This window comes from Scleropages formosus, chromosome 22, assembly GCF_900964775.1.
Source record: "Scleropages formosus chromosome 22, fSclFor1.1, whole genome shotgun sequence".
Lineage (NCBI taxonomy): Eukaryota > Metazoa > Chordata > Actinopteri > Osteoglossiformes > Osteoglossidae > Scleropages > Scleropages formosus.
The window spans coordinates 5,051,069-5,068,071 of NC_041827.1; the positions used below are offsets into that span (position 1 = coordinate 5,051,069).

Here is a 17,003-nt window from a genome sequence, read left to right on the forward strand (position 1 = left end):
AGGACTGTGGTCCAACCCACTGCGCCACTGCGCCACTGCACCCCCTCTATGCTGTTTCATACTTATAAAATATCCACGTAAATTGCTGTGATGAGTAGAATCTGTTAAGTGAGTGAATATAAACATTTGAAATATATGATTTTTTTTGTATTTTTTGTTTACTGTACCTGGCTCTATAGCCACAGAAAGCTTCTTTGCCTCACTACCATGGGAGGAAAACCATGTCTATGATATTCAGGAAAAAATAATTTGTGCCAGTTCTGCGTGCCTGTGCCAAACACCTTAGGCCTATTGGAGTCTTAGTTCTGGCTTCCCCACCTCTGCAGCTACATGTTACTCGGCTGCCAGCTAAGCATCCTTCTCTAGGCTCACACTGCGTCCCTTTGTAATCAGAGCACAATAGGTGTTTTTGCCCATCCTAATAACTTCAACCCTTTGCTTGTGTCCATAGCTCATGCAGCCATGATCTGCTGGCACATTAATAAAAGCAAACACAGCCACTGTGAGAGAGCAGTGGTATGTGTGTTTGTCTCTGTGAATGTGTTTGTGTGTGTGTTTGGCCCAATCGATGGAGGGTGATGAAAGACCTTTCCTGCTGTCCCGGAGCTCAGGGGATAGCCATCATCATGAATTAAAGGCCTTTCTGTATCTACTGCTGAGCCCTGTTGCTCCTGAGCTCACACTGGGGAGCACAGGGAAATTTCCAGTGTGATGTTGAACAATTACTGCCATAAATTGCCTTGCAGATTAAATAAACTTGATTTTGCTTAACAATCTCAAGGTTGGGGGAACTCAGATGTGAACAAAAAAGCCTGTAGGTAGGTGCCTATTCCTGATGTCAAATTAGTTGTTAATTGCATTTGCATTTAAAACACACACACACTCTGTCTGAAACCGCTTGTCTCAAGCTGGGTTGCGGCAAGCCAGAGCCTAACCTGGCAACACGGCGCAAGACAGGAGGGGGAGGGGACACACCCAGGGTGGGACCCCAGTGTGTTGCAAGGCATCCCAAGCAGAAATCGAACCCCAGACCTGCCAGAGAGCAGGACCCGGCCAATCCCGCAGCACCGCTGCACGCCTTGCATTTAAAACACTTCAGATGTACTGAAGTGCAGTTTAGTAACTCCTTAAGTTTATTTGGATAATATCAAAATAGCAACTTTTGACAGTATTTCAGAATATGTGTCATGAAAGGTGTCTCCAAAGAAAGGGGAATCTGAGGACATTATAGCCTCATTGTAATTATTATGTAGAAGAACAGTTAAAAATGCCTTTCTGCAAATTTCAGAGCTGCATATAGGTGGATATACAGGCCTTTCATGTTGTTTTTTGAAATGCAATTATTTCAGAATTGAATGTCTGCTATTAATAATGTTGACTTTGCCACAGTTAAACCCTGCTCAAATGCTGTGTAATAGCATGTGTCGATGTTGAGACTGTTTGCTGAGTCAGGGGGGATGTTTTCAGAGACACTGACTGATTTTTCAGTTTTTTTCCTTAGGACAAGCTACACCCGTTCACTCATGTCAACTGTACTGTAAATTCATTTTCATATGTTTCTGTAGGAGGCAAACAGTCTCTCAGATTTACATTGTGTAACGTATTAAATTTACATTTATTTGTGTTCATTTAGGGGGGCGCGGTAGCGCAGTGAGTTTGGCTGGGTCCTGCTCTCTGGTGGGTCTGGGGTTCGAATCCCCCTTGGGGTGCCTTGCGACGGACTGGCGTCCTCTTCTGGGTGTGTCCTCTCCCCCTCCAGCTTTGTGCCTTGTGTTGCTGGGTTAGGCTCCGGCTCCCCGTGACCCCGCGTGGGACAAGCGGTTTCGGCCAATGTGTGTTTTCATTCATTCTTGCTTTTCTCCAAAAATGATGAGCATCTCAGAAAACGATAGACAGGTGCACAACAGTTGGAGAGATCTGGATGCAGACACACTCTTCTTGAGTCCTTCAGACTCTGCACTCGTACAGACTCTGACTTTTTTTTTATTTTTATTTTTCACTAAAGTGATTCGGGGGGTGCAGTGGCACAATGGCATTGGCTGGGTCCTGCTTACCAGTGGGTCTGGGGTTCGAGCCCTGCTTGGGGTGCCTTGTGACAGACTGGCATCCCATCCTGGGTGTGTCCACTCCCCCCCCAGCCTTGCACCCTGTGTGGCTTTGTTAGGCTCTGGTTTGCCGCGACCCCACTTGGAACAAGCGCTTTCAGACAATGTCTGTGTGTATAATTCAGCTTGAGTCAATGTATCTTACAAAGAAGAAACCTCCTACAATTTTTTGGCCTTGAAATCACAAAAAAAATGACAAAGCAGTGTTTATTAACCATTGTGGGAATCTATACTTGTATGGCTTTGCTTGAAAACACACATACTGACAAAAAGGATGTTTGTAACCTCTGAGATCATCAACCACGGAGCAAACTGCAGCACACACAGAGTAGTGGGTTTCTCCTGTACATTATACATCTTCTCAACGTATGCTATTGATTATTGTCACCATTTATTTGAGCAAGAGCCCTCCGTATCCAGACAGACTCCTCCACTGTGTCTCCATCTTGTTCCAGAACTGGTGAAAGATTCCACTTAGAGGTGTAATAGCTCTGTCCTTTGCTCTCAGCTCATTCATTCAAGCAAGTATGTTGCTGAAACGGGGTAAAATAGTGGTATCCTGAGATAGAAACACTCACTGCTGTAACATAGCAAGGAGCACGAGGGTTCTCTCATGGAAACAGCCTCTCAAGCGAAACGGAGTGCATTAATGCAAACACTCTGCCGGGACCTTCGAGTGTCATGTACCCTCTTGCACACTGATTCTCGAAATGGCTCTGCTGTATTTGCTCTTTTTCTCCGGTTGCCTTTTCAGTCCTTGCACACCAGCGTGTCTCTGAGTCGTGGATCATCAGAGGTTTCCGAATAAATGCACTCGAACGCACTGTTCGTGTCTGCTTTTGAAAGGCCATGACTTCAATCACAACACGGAGATTATGGGGGAAGAGACCTGACCTTGACCACAGGGACTCTGTGGCCCTTTGCCTTCTTTGACCGTGCTCTGCCTTTTAAGGAATCGCTGCTAAAGGAACAGTCATGTAAGGATGGCGGTGTGTGGACTAAACAGGAAGTGGCATCCAGCAAAGCAATATGTTGGTGTCCCAGGGGTTGTAGCAGATGCAATGAGCAGGTGGGTGATGAGCGGTAAGGCTCTGCGTAAGCCAGGCCAGAGGCTCAGTAACACGCACACTCTTGACAGCTCTGCGTGACATCTGTGGCGAGTGCCCAAGAGTGATGGCAAGGCTGCCAGAGAGCGCGCGTGTGGCTGCAGGTGTCTCCACGGCGACTGACATGCGGCGTTGTTCTTTCTCTCTGTTCTCCAGCGGTGCAGTCTTTGAACAGCCTCAATGACCAGATTGCCCATTTCATGGTCAGCAGGCCCCAGGCTTTGGAACACGAGGACCGCAACTTCCTTCCCAACGAGAAGGACACCCTGAAGAAGTCCATGACGCTAATGAGGCACCTGCTGGTGGATGCACAGGTGAGTGCAGTTATTGTCTTTATTATTGTAGCCCCATAGTGTTACTAGTTTGTTCGTTCTTTTTCTTGAGGGTGGAACAGCGAGTAGCACTGCTGTCTCCTAGCGCCTGGATGGTGCGAGAGGACATGGGTTCGATCCCTGCTCAGTCTGTGTGGAGTTTGCATATTTCCCCCGTGTCTGCATGGGTTTCCTCCAGGTTTCCTCCCACAGTCCAAAGACATGCTGTTCAGGTTCCCCCATAGTGTGTGAGTGACACAGAGAGTGTGTGTTCCTCTGATGTATGGATGAGTGACCCAGTGTAAGTAGCGTATCTAGCAGTGTAAGTCCCCTTGGTGAATAAGGTGTGCGGGCTGATAACACTATGTAGAGGTCATTGGAAGTTGCTTTGGAGAAAAGCGTCTGCCAGATAAATAAATGTGAATAAAGTTTTATTATTTCAACACGTGTTTTATTTGAAGTCGTACCAACAGGTGCTAGAACTGTTACAACTTAGGCGTCAAATTGTCAGTCTTGCATTTCTTACAAACTAGTTGGGTTTTGGTTTTAGGGAAACCAATTAGAGATAGGAGGGATGGAACGTGGGGCTGGGCGGGGCTTCAAGAAGCTTCTGGAAGAAGGGTGTGTTCTTGGAGTGTCCGAGGTGTGAGGTGAAGGCAGTGAGTCGGTGTTGTGCGCAGCCTGCGCATGGTTTGTGGGAGACTATTGCGACGTAGTTGGAACGAAAAGAGAAGAACCGTTGGACAAATACTGGGGAGTTTGTATTTTCTGGTTGCTCCGAAACCACACACACACACACACACCTTCGGAACCGCTTGTCCCATACGGGGTCACGGGGAACCGGAGCCTACCCGGCAACATGGCGTAAGGCCGGAGGGGGAGGGGACACACCCAGGACGGGACGCCAGTCCATCACAAGGCACCCCAAGCGGGACTCGAACCCCAAACCCACAGGAGAGCAGGACCCGGTCCAACCCACTGTGCCACCGCGCCCCCCGCTCCGAAACCAAAGAGAGAAAATATCGTTTTACTTTGATTGTGTAATCATATGACCAGCAGCGTCAGTGTGTTCTGTTTGGGGAGTTAATGTAGATATACCTTCGGTGGGCTCACCACCTGCCGGAGAAACCGTAAGGGGCCGGTGCATTGTGATTTGGGCGGTGGTCGGGGCCGAGTGCCCGGCCGACCCAAACCTCGGGCGCCAACTCTGGTTTTTGGGACTTGGAATGTCACCTCACTGGCGGGGAAGGAGCCTGAGCTGGTGCGGGAAGTTGAGAGATACCGTCTAGATATAGTCGGGCTCACTTCCACTCACAGCTTGGGTTCTGGAACCACTCTACTCGATCGAGGGTGGACTCTCCACTATTCTGGCGTTGCCCAAGGTGAGAGGCGGCGGGCTGGTGTGGGCTTATTAATAGCCCCCCAGTTCAGCCGCCATGTGTTGGAGTCTACCCCGGTGAATGAGAGGGTCATCTCCCTACGCCTTCGGGTCAGGGAACGGTCTCTCACTGTCGTTTGTGCTTATGCGCCTAGCGGCAGTGTAGAGTACCCGGCCTTTTTAGAGTCCCTGGGGGGCGTGCTGGAAAGCGCTCCCACTGGGGACTCTGTCGTTCTACTGGGGGACTTTAACGCCCACGTGGGCAGCGACGGTGATACCTGGAGGGGCGTGATTGGGAGGAACGGCCTCCCTGATCTGAACCCGAGCGGTGAGTTGTTATTGGATTTCTGTGCTAGTCGCGGTTTATCCATAACGAACACCATGTTCATGCATAAGGGTGTCCACCAGTGCACTTGGCACCAGGACACCCTAGGTCGGAGGTCGATGATCGACTTTGTAGTCGTTTCTTCTGACCTTCGGCCATATGTTTTGGACACTCGGGTGAAGAGAGGGGCTGAGCTGTCAACTGATCACCACCTGGTGGTGAGTTGGATTCGATGGCGGGGGAAAAAGCTGGACAGACCTGGCAGGCCCAAACGCATAGTGAGGGTCTGTTGGGAACGTTTGGCGGAGGCCCCTGTCAGAGAGGTCTTCAACTCCCACCTCCGACAGAGTTTCAACCAGGTCCCGAGGGAGGTGGGGGACATTGAGTCCGAATGGACTATGTTCCGCTCCTCCATTGTCGGTGCGGCGGTTCGGAGCTGCGGCCATAAGGTCTCCGGTGCCTGTCGCGGCGGCAATCCCCGAACACGGTGGTGGACACCGGAAGTAAGGGATGCCGTCAAGCTGAAGAAGGAGTTCTATCGGGCCTGGCTGGCTCATGGGACTCCTGAAGCAGCTGACGGGTACCGACGGGCCAAACGGAGCGCGGCTCTGGCAGTCGCCGCGGCAAAAACTCGGGCTTGGGAGGAGTTCGGTGAGGCCATGGAGGAAGACTTTCGGTCGGCCTCAAAGAGATTCTGGCAAACCGTCCGGCGACTCAGAGGGGGGAAGCGGTGTTCCACGAACACTGTTTACAGTGGAAGTGGTGCGCTGCTGACCTCAGCTGAGGATGTTCTCGGGCGGTGGAAGGAGTACTTTGAGGATCTCCTCAATCCCTCCGACACGCCTTCCGTAGAGGAAGCTGAGGCTGGGGACTCGGAGGGGGACTCGTCCATTACCCTGGCTGAAGTTGCTGAGGTAGTCAAAAAACTCCTCGGTGGCAAGGCTCCGGGGGTGGATGAGATCCGCCCCGAGTTTCTCAAGTCTCTGGATGTTGTGGGGCTGTCTTGGCTGACACGCCTCTGCAGCATCGCGTGGAGTTCGGGAACGGTGCCTCTGGACTGGCAGACCGGGGTGGTGGTCCCTCTTTTTAAGAAGGGGGACCGGAGATTGTGTTCCAACTACAGGGGGATCACACTCCTTAGCCTCCCTGGGAAAGTCTATGCCAGGGTACTGGAAAGGAGAATCCGACCGATAGTCGAACCTCGGATTCAGGAGGAGCAATGCGGTTTTCGCCCTGGCCGTGGAACACTGGACCAGCTCTATACCCTCACTAGGGTGTTGGAGGGTTCGTGGGAGTTTGCCCAACCAGTCCATATGTGTTTTGTGGACCTGGAGAAGGCATTCGACCGTGTCCCTCGTGGCATCCTGTGGGGGGTACTTCGGGATTATGGGGTTCGGGGCTCGTTGCTACGGGCTGTTTGTTCCCTGTATGACCGGAGCAGGAGCTTGGTTCGCATTGCCGGCAGTAAGTCAGACCTGTTCCCGGTGCATGTTGGACTCCGCCAGGGCTGCCCTTTGTCACCGATTCTGTTCATTATTTTTATGGACAGAATTTCTAGGCGCAGTCAGGGAACGGAGGGTGTCTGTTTTGGTGGCCGCGAGATCTCGTCTCTGCTTTTTGCGGACGATGTGGTCCTGTTGGCTTCATCAAGTCAAGACTTGCAGCGTGCACTGGGGAGGTTTGCAGCCGAGTGCGAAGCGGCGGGGATGAGAATCAGCACCTCCAAATCCGAGGCCATGGTTCTCAGTCGGAAAAAGGTGGATTGCTCCCTCCGGGTTAGGGGGGAGTTGCTCCCTCAAGTGGAGGAGTTTAAGTATCTCGGGGTCTTGTTCACGAGTGAGGGAAAAATGGAGCGGCAGGTCGACAGACGGATCGGTGCGGCGTCTGCAGTAATGCGGTCATTGTACCGGTCTGTTGTGGTGAAGAGGGAGCTGAGTCGTAAGGCGAAGCTCTCAATTTACCGGTCGATCTACGTTCCTACCCTCACCTATGGTCATGAACTCTGGATCATGACCGAAAGAATGAGATCGCGGATACAAGCGGCAGAAATGAGTTTCCTCCGCAGAGTGGCTGGGCGCACCCTTAGGGATAGGGTGAGGAGCTCAGTCACCCGGGAGGAGCTCGGAGTAGAGCCGCTGCTCCTCCGCATCGAGAGGAGCCAGTTGAGGTGGCTCGGGCATCTGTTCCGGATGCCTCCTGGACGCCTCCCTGGGGAGGTGCTCCGGGCTTGTCCCACTGGGAGGAGGCCTCGGGGCAGACCCAGGACACGTTGGAGAGACTATGTCTCCCGGCTGGCCTGGGAACGCCTTGGGGTTCCCCCAGAGGAACTGGAGGAGGTGTGCGGGGAGAGGGAGGTCTGGAGTACTCTGCTCGGACTGCTGCCCCCGCGACCCGGCCCCGGATAAAAGCGGAGGAAGATGGATGGATGGATGTAGATATACTAGGGTTCCGTTTTGTACTCGTTTATCTGTAACTAGTGAAATACTTTTAGAAAACTGAGGGTTTTCAGCCCGTCACGTCGCACTGCCACGGAGAAGGGGAAGAACCCGATAGCGCTTCGTCCTCAACCGATCTCGCACCAAGTTCCTCGGGCCTCCATGGAGCTCTCATATGAGTCGCTGAACTGTGAGTGGACGATCCGGAATTTTCAGCAGCAGATGAGGTAAACTGCGGGTTTTTTTTTTTCTTCCTCCTGAGAATGAAGCGCCCTTTATTATAATTATTAAATATATTTTTGGTCTCAACGTGACAAGTTTCGGTCAGCCTGACCGTCAGGCCTGTAACCAAGGGCTGTTTTATAAAGTTAAAATACTCCGGAGTCTATGTTGTACTGGTCAGTGGTGGTATTATTGTGTTTGAGACTAGTGGGAAGATTCTCTAAGAACCTTCTAGACTGTTTTGTGTGAAGATGTAACTGTGATATTACTTGTTTCAATATTGAAGTACTTGGTGTGAAGCCTTTTTGTTACTGTTTGCATTTTCAGTAATCTGAAGGGACTTTGAGTTAACGTTTGTCCGAACAGCACAGTCTATTAGGGTGAATAGGGCAGCTGGTAGCGTAGTGGTTAGAGCTACTGCCTTTGGACCCACACAAAGGTCGTAGGTTCGATCCCCACCTCTGGCTGTAGTACGCTTGAGCAAGGTACTTACCCTAAATTGCTCCAGGAAAATTACCCAGCCGTATAAATGGGTAAATAATTGTAAGCATGTAATAATTGTGACCTTAACGTTGTAAGTCGCTTTGGAGGAAAGCGTCAGCTAAATGAATAAATCATGTAAATGAATACTTGGGTTTTTTCTGCTTACAAAGTTTGGGATAAATGAATCGGATGTTCTGTTACAGAGCTATTTTGCGTTTAGGGCTATAACACTTTAGAACAGAACCCAGGGCCCCACTCTCATTGTCAGGTTAACACGCAGTGGTGTTACATTATTTTCTCTGTATTCTAAAAATATCAGACCATTTGCAAATATTTCCGTTTGTTCTTTTAAGATTGTTGCTCGTGCTTTCCTGTTTCGTTTTGGTGCTTCTGCATACCATGTGAACACAAAATCAATGGTGATCCATTCACCTTTGCAGCTCCTGTAGTCTTTAACTGCTGCCACTTAGCCTCTCCTATATGGTTTGGACTCGGTGGTTGTTGAACTTCCTGTTTGCTGTCTAAGGTGTTCCATACCTTGTCCTTCGTTTCTTGACACAGTTCTACAACTTACGATAGAAACTTTGGGCATGTCGCTGCAGAAAATATCAGTGTTTTGAAGGTTCCTTAGAGTATATGTGTCATTGCTCTAGGCATGGAGGAATGGTGGTGCTGCAAGTAGCGCTTCTGCCTCATGGTACCTAGGTGGTGTGAGAGAAGGTGGGTTCAATTCCTACTCAGTCTATGTGTGGTTTGCGTGTTCGCTGTCTGAGTTTCCTTCCACAGTCCAAAGATATGCAGATGAATTGGTGACTGTAAATTACTCTTAGTGACTAAATGGGTGTGTGTGTGTGTATGTGGCTACCCAGCGATGGAATGGTGTCCTGTCCAGGGTGTACCCCCCCTTTGTGTCCAATGATCCTGGGATAGGATCCAGTTCACTATGTTCCTGCTCTGGACAAGGCAAGCAGTTACTTTATGCATGGATAGATGCTCTGAGCGTACTGCTGTATGTTTTACGTTTTAAGCCTTTTTCATTTTCACTTACCACACAAAGTACAGTAGTGGTTCGAGAGGCTTGTCATGAGGCACATCAAGATTGTATTGTCTCGAGCGCTCAACAGACGCCATCGCTGCGACCCTCCACACATCTGGCCCTAACACATCTGGACAAAAAGGACACGTATGTTCGAATGCTTTTCATAGACTTTAGTTCAGGATTCAATAGAATTGTTCCTCAGCACCTGATAGGAAAGCTGAGCCTGCTAGGCCTGAATATCTCCCTCTGCAACTGCATCCCTAGACTTCCTGACCGAGATCTCAGTCAGTCGGGCTCGGGAGCAGCGTCTCCTACACTACCACACTGAGCACTGGATCCCCCCAGGGCTGTGTGCTCAGTCCACTGCTGCTCACTCTACTGACTCACGACTGTGTAGCAATGCACAGCTTGAAGCACATCATCAAGTTTCCCAGTGACACGACCGTGGTGGGTTTCATCAGCAAAAACGAGTCGGCATATAGAGAAGAGGTGCAGCAGATAACGGACTGGTGCAGAGCCAACAACCTGTGTCCCTGAACGTGGACAAAACAGAAGATTGTTGTTGACTTCAGGAGAGCACGGAGCAACCGCTCTCCGCTGAACATCGACGGTTCCTCCATGAAGATCGTCAAGAACACCAAATTTCTTGGTGTTCACCTGGTCCCTCAGCACCAGCTCCATAGCCAAGAAAGCCCAGCAGCATCTCTGGCCTTTCTCAACCTTCACAGAAAGTAATCTCCCACCCTGTCTTCACCACATTCTACAGTGGGACTGTCAAGAGCATTGTGAGCAGCTGCATCACTGCCTTGTTTGGTAATTGCACTGTTTCGGCTCGCAAGACCCTGGAGCGGATAGTGAGGACAGCTGAGAAGACCATCGGGGTCTTCTTCCCTCCATCAGACATTTACACCACACGCTGCATCTGCAAAGCCACCAGCATTTTGGATGACCCCCACGCCCCCCTCACGCAAACTCTTCACCCTCCTACCATCTGGCAAAAGGTGCCGAAGCATCCGGGCCCTCACGGCCAGACTGTGTAACAGTTTCCTCCCCCAAGCCATCAGATTCCTCGATGCTCACGGCTGGACTGATGTTGGAATTTGTGCACTGGTCGGTGCTGAACTGTCTGTTGTGCCTATTGTCCTGTTTTGGTGATTGTGCAAACAGCACCTGACATTACAAGTCTTGCATGTGTGCGCTTTATGTAGTCTGTTTTAGGTAGCACCATGGTGCTGGAGGAACATCGTTTTGTTTTTAACTGTGTACTATATACGAGATGTATATGGTTGAAATGACAAAGCCTCCCTTGAGTTGACAGTATTATGGTGCCGTCTGTTAGCAAGTCAGAATTGTTGCATTTGTACCTGTTCACTAATAAATATTATGAATTAGCTTATCAAGAGGCATTTTTTTTATATTTGTACATATGCAAGTATGTGTGTATTTGTGTCCTTGTATCGGTATGGTTGAGTGTATGTATGCTGGAGCCTAGTGGCTTGAAAAGATGGCTTTACCTTTTATTGTATACATTTTACCATGCACTCTTACATCACTGAAGATACAGCACTTTGGTTTCAACAATATATCTTCACCCTGACAAACCTCATCTGCATCTTCTTAAAACTGGCCACTTGACCTGACACCATTCTGTTTGGAGTTTAGGGCTGTCACATGGAGGTTCTTGGCATTGTGGTTTGCTTCTTGGTCTGCCCCTTCCTGTTTCATCTATGTGGTGTTGGTTCTTTGGGCCTTGTGGGTTCTTGTAGATCTCTTTATTCATTATTTGTGGAAAAACTAGTTGCTGATCACCTTTGCTCTTTGCCTCTACTGTAGGTTCATCATCTCCCCAGGCTTCTCTGATATTTTGGTACATATAACTTTCTTCCTGCTCAGCTTGCTGCCCTCCATACTTCCCACTGTGTTTGTCTTACTGCTGAAGTATTCTTGATTTTTAAACCACTGGACCACCTAGCTCAAGCAGTTATAATATATCTTTCCATGGACCTGTGTGCACTTGTACAGTTCATCAGTCGTGTAGCCTGCGGTCACTACCTAGGTCATTACAACACCATACAGAGTCCTACCTCAACTGCATTCAACTGATTACCATTAAATGAATGTGAAAGGAAGTTAAGGTACATAGCTTGTCCCGTCATGTTCGCAAGTTGGTCTCAGCTCATCACTAGAAATATTAAAAGGTATTTTCTTAAATGCACATACTCAGATAAAGAGAAAATAGGCAGTTAATAATTTTGGACAATTCCATAACTGCTGACAATACGTTTGGAACAAGTCATTTTTTGCACTATGCAAAATTTGTCTGTTCCAAATATATTTTTTTCCATGTACTTTTTCCATTTCTGTAGTTATCTGTTGGTTCCAGGTCATGCCTCTAGATAGCACATAAGTGTGTTGCTGATCAATTAACTGGGCAAGCATACTGGCTCCATTCAGTTGCTTAAAAGCACTGTCAGATGGAGATGAGAGCTAGGGCATCAGCCTTAAGTGTGTGTATTCGGGGGTCTGTCTGCTGGTCCTCCTCATCCCCCTGTGACCTTGGTAACGCTGTCCTTCAGGCGCCATGGAGATGAGACAGCCAGTGATGGGATGCTGATGTGGTCAACTTGCCGTCACCACCTTCTTACAACCCTGGAAGGTAAAAGCATTTCAAACCTCATGAATCCTCACCAACCCCCAAAGAAATGAGCTTTGCTTTAAATGTCAACATTTGAATAGTTGAATCTCATTCAAAGGGGAGGGTAAATAATTTAATGAGGTTGGGGTCTCCAAAGCTCTTGATTTAAAATGAATTGTTGAAAATCATTAGCCTAAGGCCCCCTGCTATGACAGCACATGCAGTGCTGACATGTTTTTAAAAGACTAGGACAGTCACTAAATTAAAAATACAAAGACAATGGTTGTCCTGACCTGGTAAAACATTTGGCTCTGTGCAGAAATCTCAGAACTTTAAAAGCTCTGTATCAGTGTCTTCAGTCAAGGTGCTGTTCTGTTGGTGTTGAGTCATAGCGTTCATACAGCCATGGCTTAAATGAGTGCTGATGCTGCCTGTAGTTGAATAGGTTGCACGCTGTCCTTGGGCGAATTGTACAGCCGGGCCTTTCTTTGACATTGAGGCTTTGTGACCTTTTTTGAAAGGTCACCTCATGTACCCAACAATCTCATCTCTGCATTTGAAGGTTCTTTGTACATGTAAACTATTTCTATTTAAAGAATAATATTGTTCTGTGTCACTTGACAGCCCTTCGTGTCACATTATCGTGTTTTGGACAGATTTATTCTTCATGGTTTTATTCCTGTTTCTCCCATGTGACTACTCTTTCTTGTGCTGTGTGACAAATGTCCCTTGAGACCTCAGGGCCCCATGGATCAGCATGTCACATCATAGATTTGGCTGATGGATGGACTGTCCTCATGCCAGGTCCCCCGAGGTATTTTATCTGAATTGTAATCTCATTGATTAAAATGAGAATCGTTTACTTAAGGCTTGTCTGCTCTGCTTCTGCCCTACGCAAAACCCTGCCAGTACCAGTGAAAGATGAGGTTCTCTTCAGCAACAAGGACATTTCATAGGAACAAAGCAAAAAATGTGTGACAACATGGGATGACCAGTCCTGCAGGACTACTGCAGTATTGAGCACAAGGCAGATGTGGGCACAACGACAAGGATTTTGCATGAGTAATGTTTTATATCCATGATAAAATAGCCAAAGTGATCTGGATCATGCGAGGGTGTGAATATGATCAACAGGGACTGTATGAGAATGTGGGTGCAGTGATTAGGACTGTGTGAATTTGGATCAGGTGAAGTAATCAGGATTGTTTAAGTATGTGGGCTGATCAGGATTATGTGAGAATCTAGCTGGGGTGATATGGATGGTGGTACTGTAAGGGAGACTTGTGAAATGGTGTGATTAAATAGATGAGATGATTAGGGTCATGACCATAATCGTATGACTGGCCTAATCATAGTCGTCTTAGTGAAGCTCGAAACAGAACTGACACTGTTTTGCCATTCTTTCCTTTACTCATTAGTTTAGTTTTATTCTTGATTATTGATATTTCTTTGATAAACCCATGTTCACCATAAACAGAGATTCTGCCATGTGAATGCTTGTAAATGCTGGTAAGTAGGTCATAAATACTACCCTTCCAATTGGCTTTGCCTAATCACTCCCAAAGTATGATGGTTTCATTGCAGGCTGATGATAGCTGTGTGAGGGTGGACAGGATTTTCAGAGCTGTGTGGATGTGAATGAGACTGATTGTGCGACAGTGGTTGCATGATTCTCATGGTGAGAAGAACCCTGGTGCAACTGGTTTTACCTCCAAGGTGAAGTTCTTCACTTAGGATGAAATGCATTTTATGTTTGTTTGAGTTTCCAGAAGGAGTACAGGAGGTTTTTGTTCTGTCTCACTGATTCCTGCCATCAACAGTTGGTCATCTAGTTCTATGGATGCATTCATATGATGTTTGTTTCTGAAAAGGGGTGTTTTGTCTTCATTCATCTTCTCTGTAGCCTTATGAAACTGTTTTGCATTTGAAAACTCTATTTGTCAAAATGTTACACGTTAATAAGGTAAACACTAGGCAGTTCATGAAGAAATGAGCCATTTTATATCGCCAGTCTTTTTCTTAAATGCTATTTGACTTGCTGTGGGTTTGCCTTCCATCTGTTCTGTATCCTTTATTCAAACAGAACCGTGAACAAAGTGTGAACTTCAGCCATTTTCTGGGACCCATCTGCTTACCTCTTTGAGAAGTGAGCCTACTTATTCCAACTGAGTCTATCTGCGCAGCCTACTGTGTTTGTTTGGTCTGGTCAGTGGTGCCCACAGTCCCTTGGGGTGCTGGAGTCCTATGGCTCTGTATCCAGTCTTTTCCACAAGCTCAACCTGTCACACGTTGGCAATGTTCTGTCATTGACACACGTGCATATACAAGCACGTGTGTGGTCACAAACATGGACTTCACTATGATTGTCACTTTAAATAAATGATTCCTGAATTCACAGCAAAGAAATTCAACCATTAAAAAATTGACTTTTTTTTTTTTTTTTTTTTTTGAAAAGCTGATCTGTTTTTAAAAATGATCAGTGTTTACTGTCCTGCTGTGGCTGTTCTCTTGAAAAAGTGTCCAAAGTTAGCAAAACATGGTACACTCACATATAGTAGGTCATGTACAAGTAAAAATTTGACAGTGGCTTATAAAAACATTCCCTTTTTATATAGCAAGATCATGATTCAATAGCTTTTACTTCATGGAGGTCTTATTCCGTAAAATGGCTTGTGTCAGGCGTTTTGCAGCAAGGGTGCACACTTACTGTTAAATCCAAATGTTTTTGTCTTTCATTGGTCTCTACCTGGCTACTTTCTGACTAAAGCTAGTGTTTTAAACTCTAAAGTCCCTTGCAAACAATAACCACTGGTGTCCAAGTAGGGTTCAAATTGTGGTTAAGATGAAGACAGATTCCTTTAATGCAGTTTATTAAGATGGTCACACTTCTATAACAACTTTATTTCTTTCTGATACCTGCCACATTGTCAATCTCAATGTCCTTCACTACAGGTTCAAGCAACATAGAATAGAATTAAACACAACATACACAGACTGCAACTGCTTCCCATACACCCATTTATGTACCATAAGCCTCACCCCTTTAAGACTGTACCATGTTTAAAAATTCAGAGGTTACATAGTATGGCCACACCTAAATGTGAAACACTTAAAAACGGAATACATGTAAACATTCATGTGACATACTCCATAATGATTATATAGCAAAAATCTACATTTCATGCCACAATTGCCGACACGTACTGAACCACCCCTACCGTAACGGTACTTTCCCAAGGCAAGTGTGGCCACTTCCCATAAAGCGCTATAAAGCCTGTTGGAAAGGGTTTGTTCTGTTTGGTAGCATGGGGACGGTAACAGCCCAAAGGGCAGTTTGTGATTCCAGCAGGAATAATGTCAGAAATGGGATAAAAACAACCATTAAGTACTTTTACTATTGCGTATGTACACGGATGCAGAAATACTATGTGAATTTTCTCTCCAAACACTGAATAATGGTAATTGTTAGCTGTAGCAACATGTCTTGAGAGCCCAGTCTTTCACAACTTTAACAAACATGCTTGAATTAATAGTTTCTGCTATAAATATTGTATGTTGGTCTTATTGTGATAATACTGTACCTAGTTTTGGTATTTTAATTAATTTTATGTAACACTTTTACCCGGAAAAATTTTTTTCTGAGCAGTAATAACTTGTTCTTCTCACAGTGGGAATTCACCAGACTGATTTTTAATGAATGAATTTACCCTATTATGTGAGGAATGGGTATGCAGTCCATCAACAGATAGCGATTTACAGTAGATGCAGACACGTCATTCTTGAATACGGTTGCTTTCTCTCGTACTACCTATTAACTGGTGTACATTATGTGAGTAGCTGGATATAGAGGTTTTTTTTAAAAAAAAAAAAATATGTCATCTTCAAAATAAGTGAAGATAGCTTGAGGGAAAGGGTCTCGGAGGGGTTGAGGCTGCGTAGTTATAGAGACATGGGCAGAGAATCAACATCATTGAAACCTGAAGGTGGAAGAGAAGAAAATGCAAGCTTTGGCTCAACGATTTTTGTAGCACTTGTGGTTCTTCTATTAAAACAATTTTCTCAGCTTTCCTTCTAATTGTCCGCAGTGTCGCCTCATTTATGCCAGCAACACGAATGATTTTGCATATGCCAACTTTCTTCAAAACTCTTTGCAGTGTGAAACTTCTCCAAGTACTATTTAATTTTTTTTATGATCTTCACCTGAAATTCAATCACTAGCATGCTTCGTTGGCACCTTTTTACTTTTCATACTCTTTTGGGAAATCCTAAGTTTAGCTGTAATAACAGCAAAATTGAGGAGACCTGCAGTGAAAGAGCCCAGTACATGGTAAAAGTGACTCACTGAGCCAAGACAACGCAGCAAGCCGCTTAGCTCAAACTGTTGTCATGTGCGCTGGCTTCACTTACTGTTTCTCTGTAGCGCAAAACAAACTTGAGAAAACGGTGTATAAGCCCACACGGTTCCGTGCCATACTGACACTATTCCCCTGTTTATCAGTTGTGTATGAGTCTATTCCTGTAACAGAAACACAAGAACTGACCATATACATACAAACGCAAGCATCCATGAGTGTGGTGTAGTGTTCCCCTTTGTGCTCACAGGAGTAATACCCCACCCAGACATAAAGGGCCGTGACCGATTAAGTGTCATGAACAATGAGAGTAAAAAAATCAATGAGACTTATTTATCTATCATTGTTTCACAGGATGGGTTGAAAGATGGAAATTAAAATAAAAATCAATGCATGACTTAGTGTAAGATGGTCCAATACTGCTGCAACCATCAGCACTAATTTAAGCCCAGAATGTGGGACTGAACTGCTCTTTCATAAAGTAATTTTAAGCATTTTTAACCATGGGGGCTCTCGGGGCTTTGGCGATATGATTTGATTAATGTGTAATATTCCCTGTCTGTCTCTTCCTATCTCCTGGGCTCTGATCTCTGCTGAACTGTTATACTGTGG

The 17,003-nt window shown here is 46.4% G+C and overlaps 1 protein-coding gene across 2 annotated transcripts in view; it reads left to right on the top strand.

Moving 5' to 3' along the window:
- The window catches only part of kaznb (kazrin, periplakin interacting protein b), a 162,749-nt gene that overhangs the window by 38,873 nt on the left and 106,873 nt on the right, over nt 1-17,003 (top strand). For both annotated transcript variants that reach the window (XM_018725249.2, XM_018725250.2), the window contains one exon: nt 3,368-3,525. In XM_018725249.2, coding sequence (XP_018580765.1) covers nt 3,368-3,525 — 158 coding nt within the window. The remainder of the gene's footprint in view (nt 1-3,367; nt 3,526-17,003) is intronic.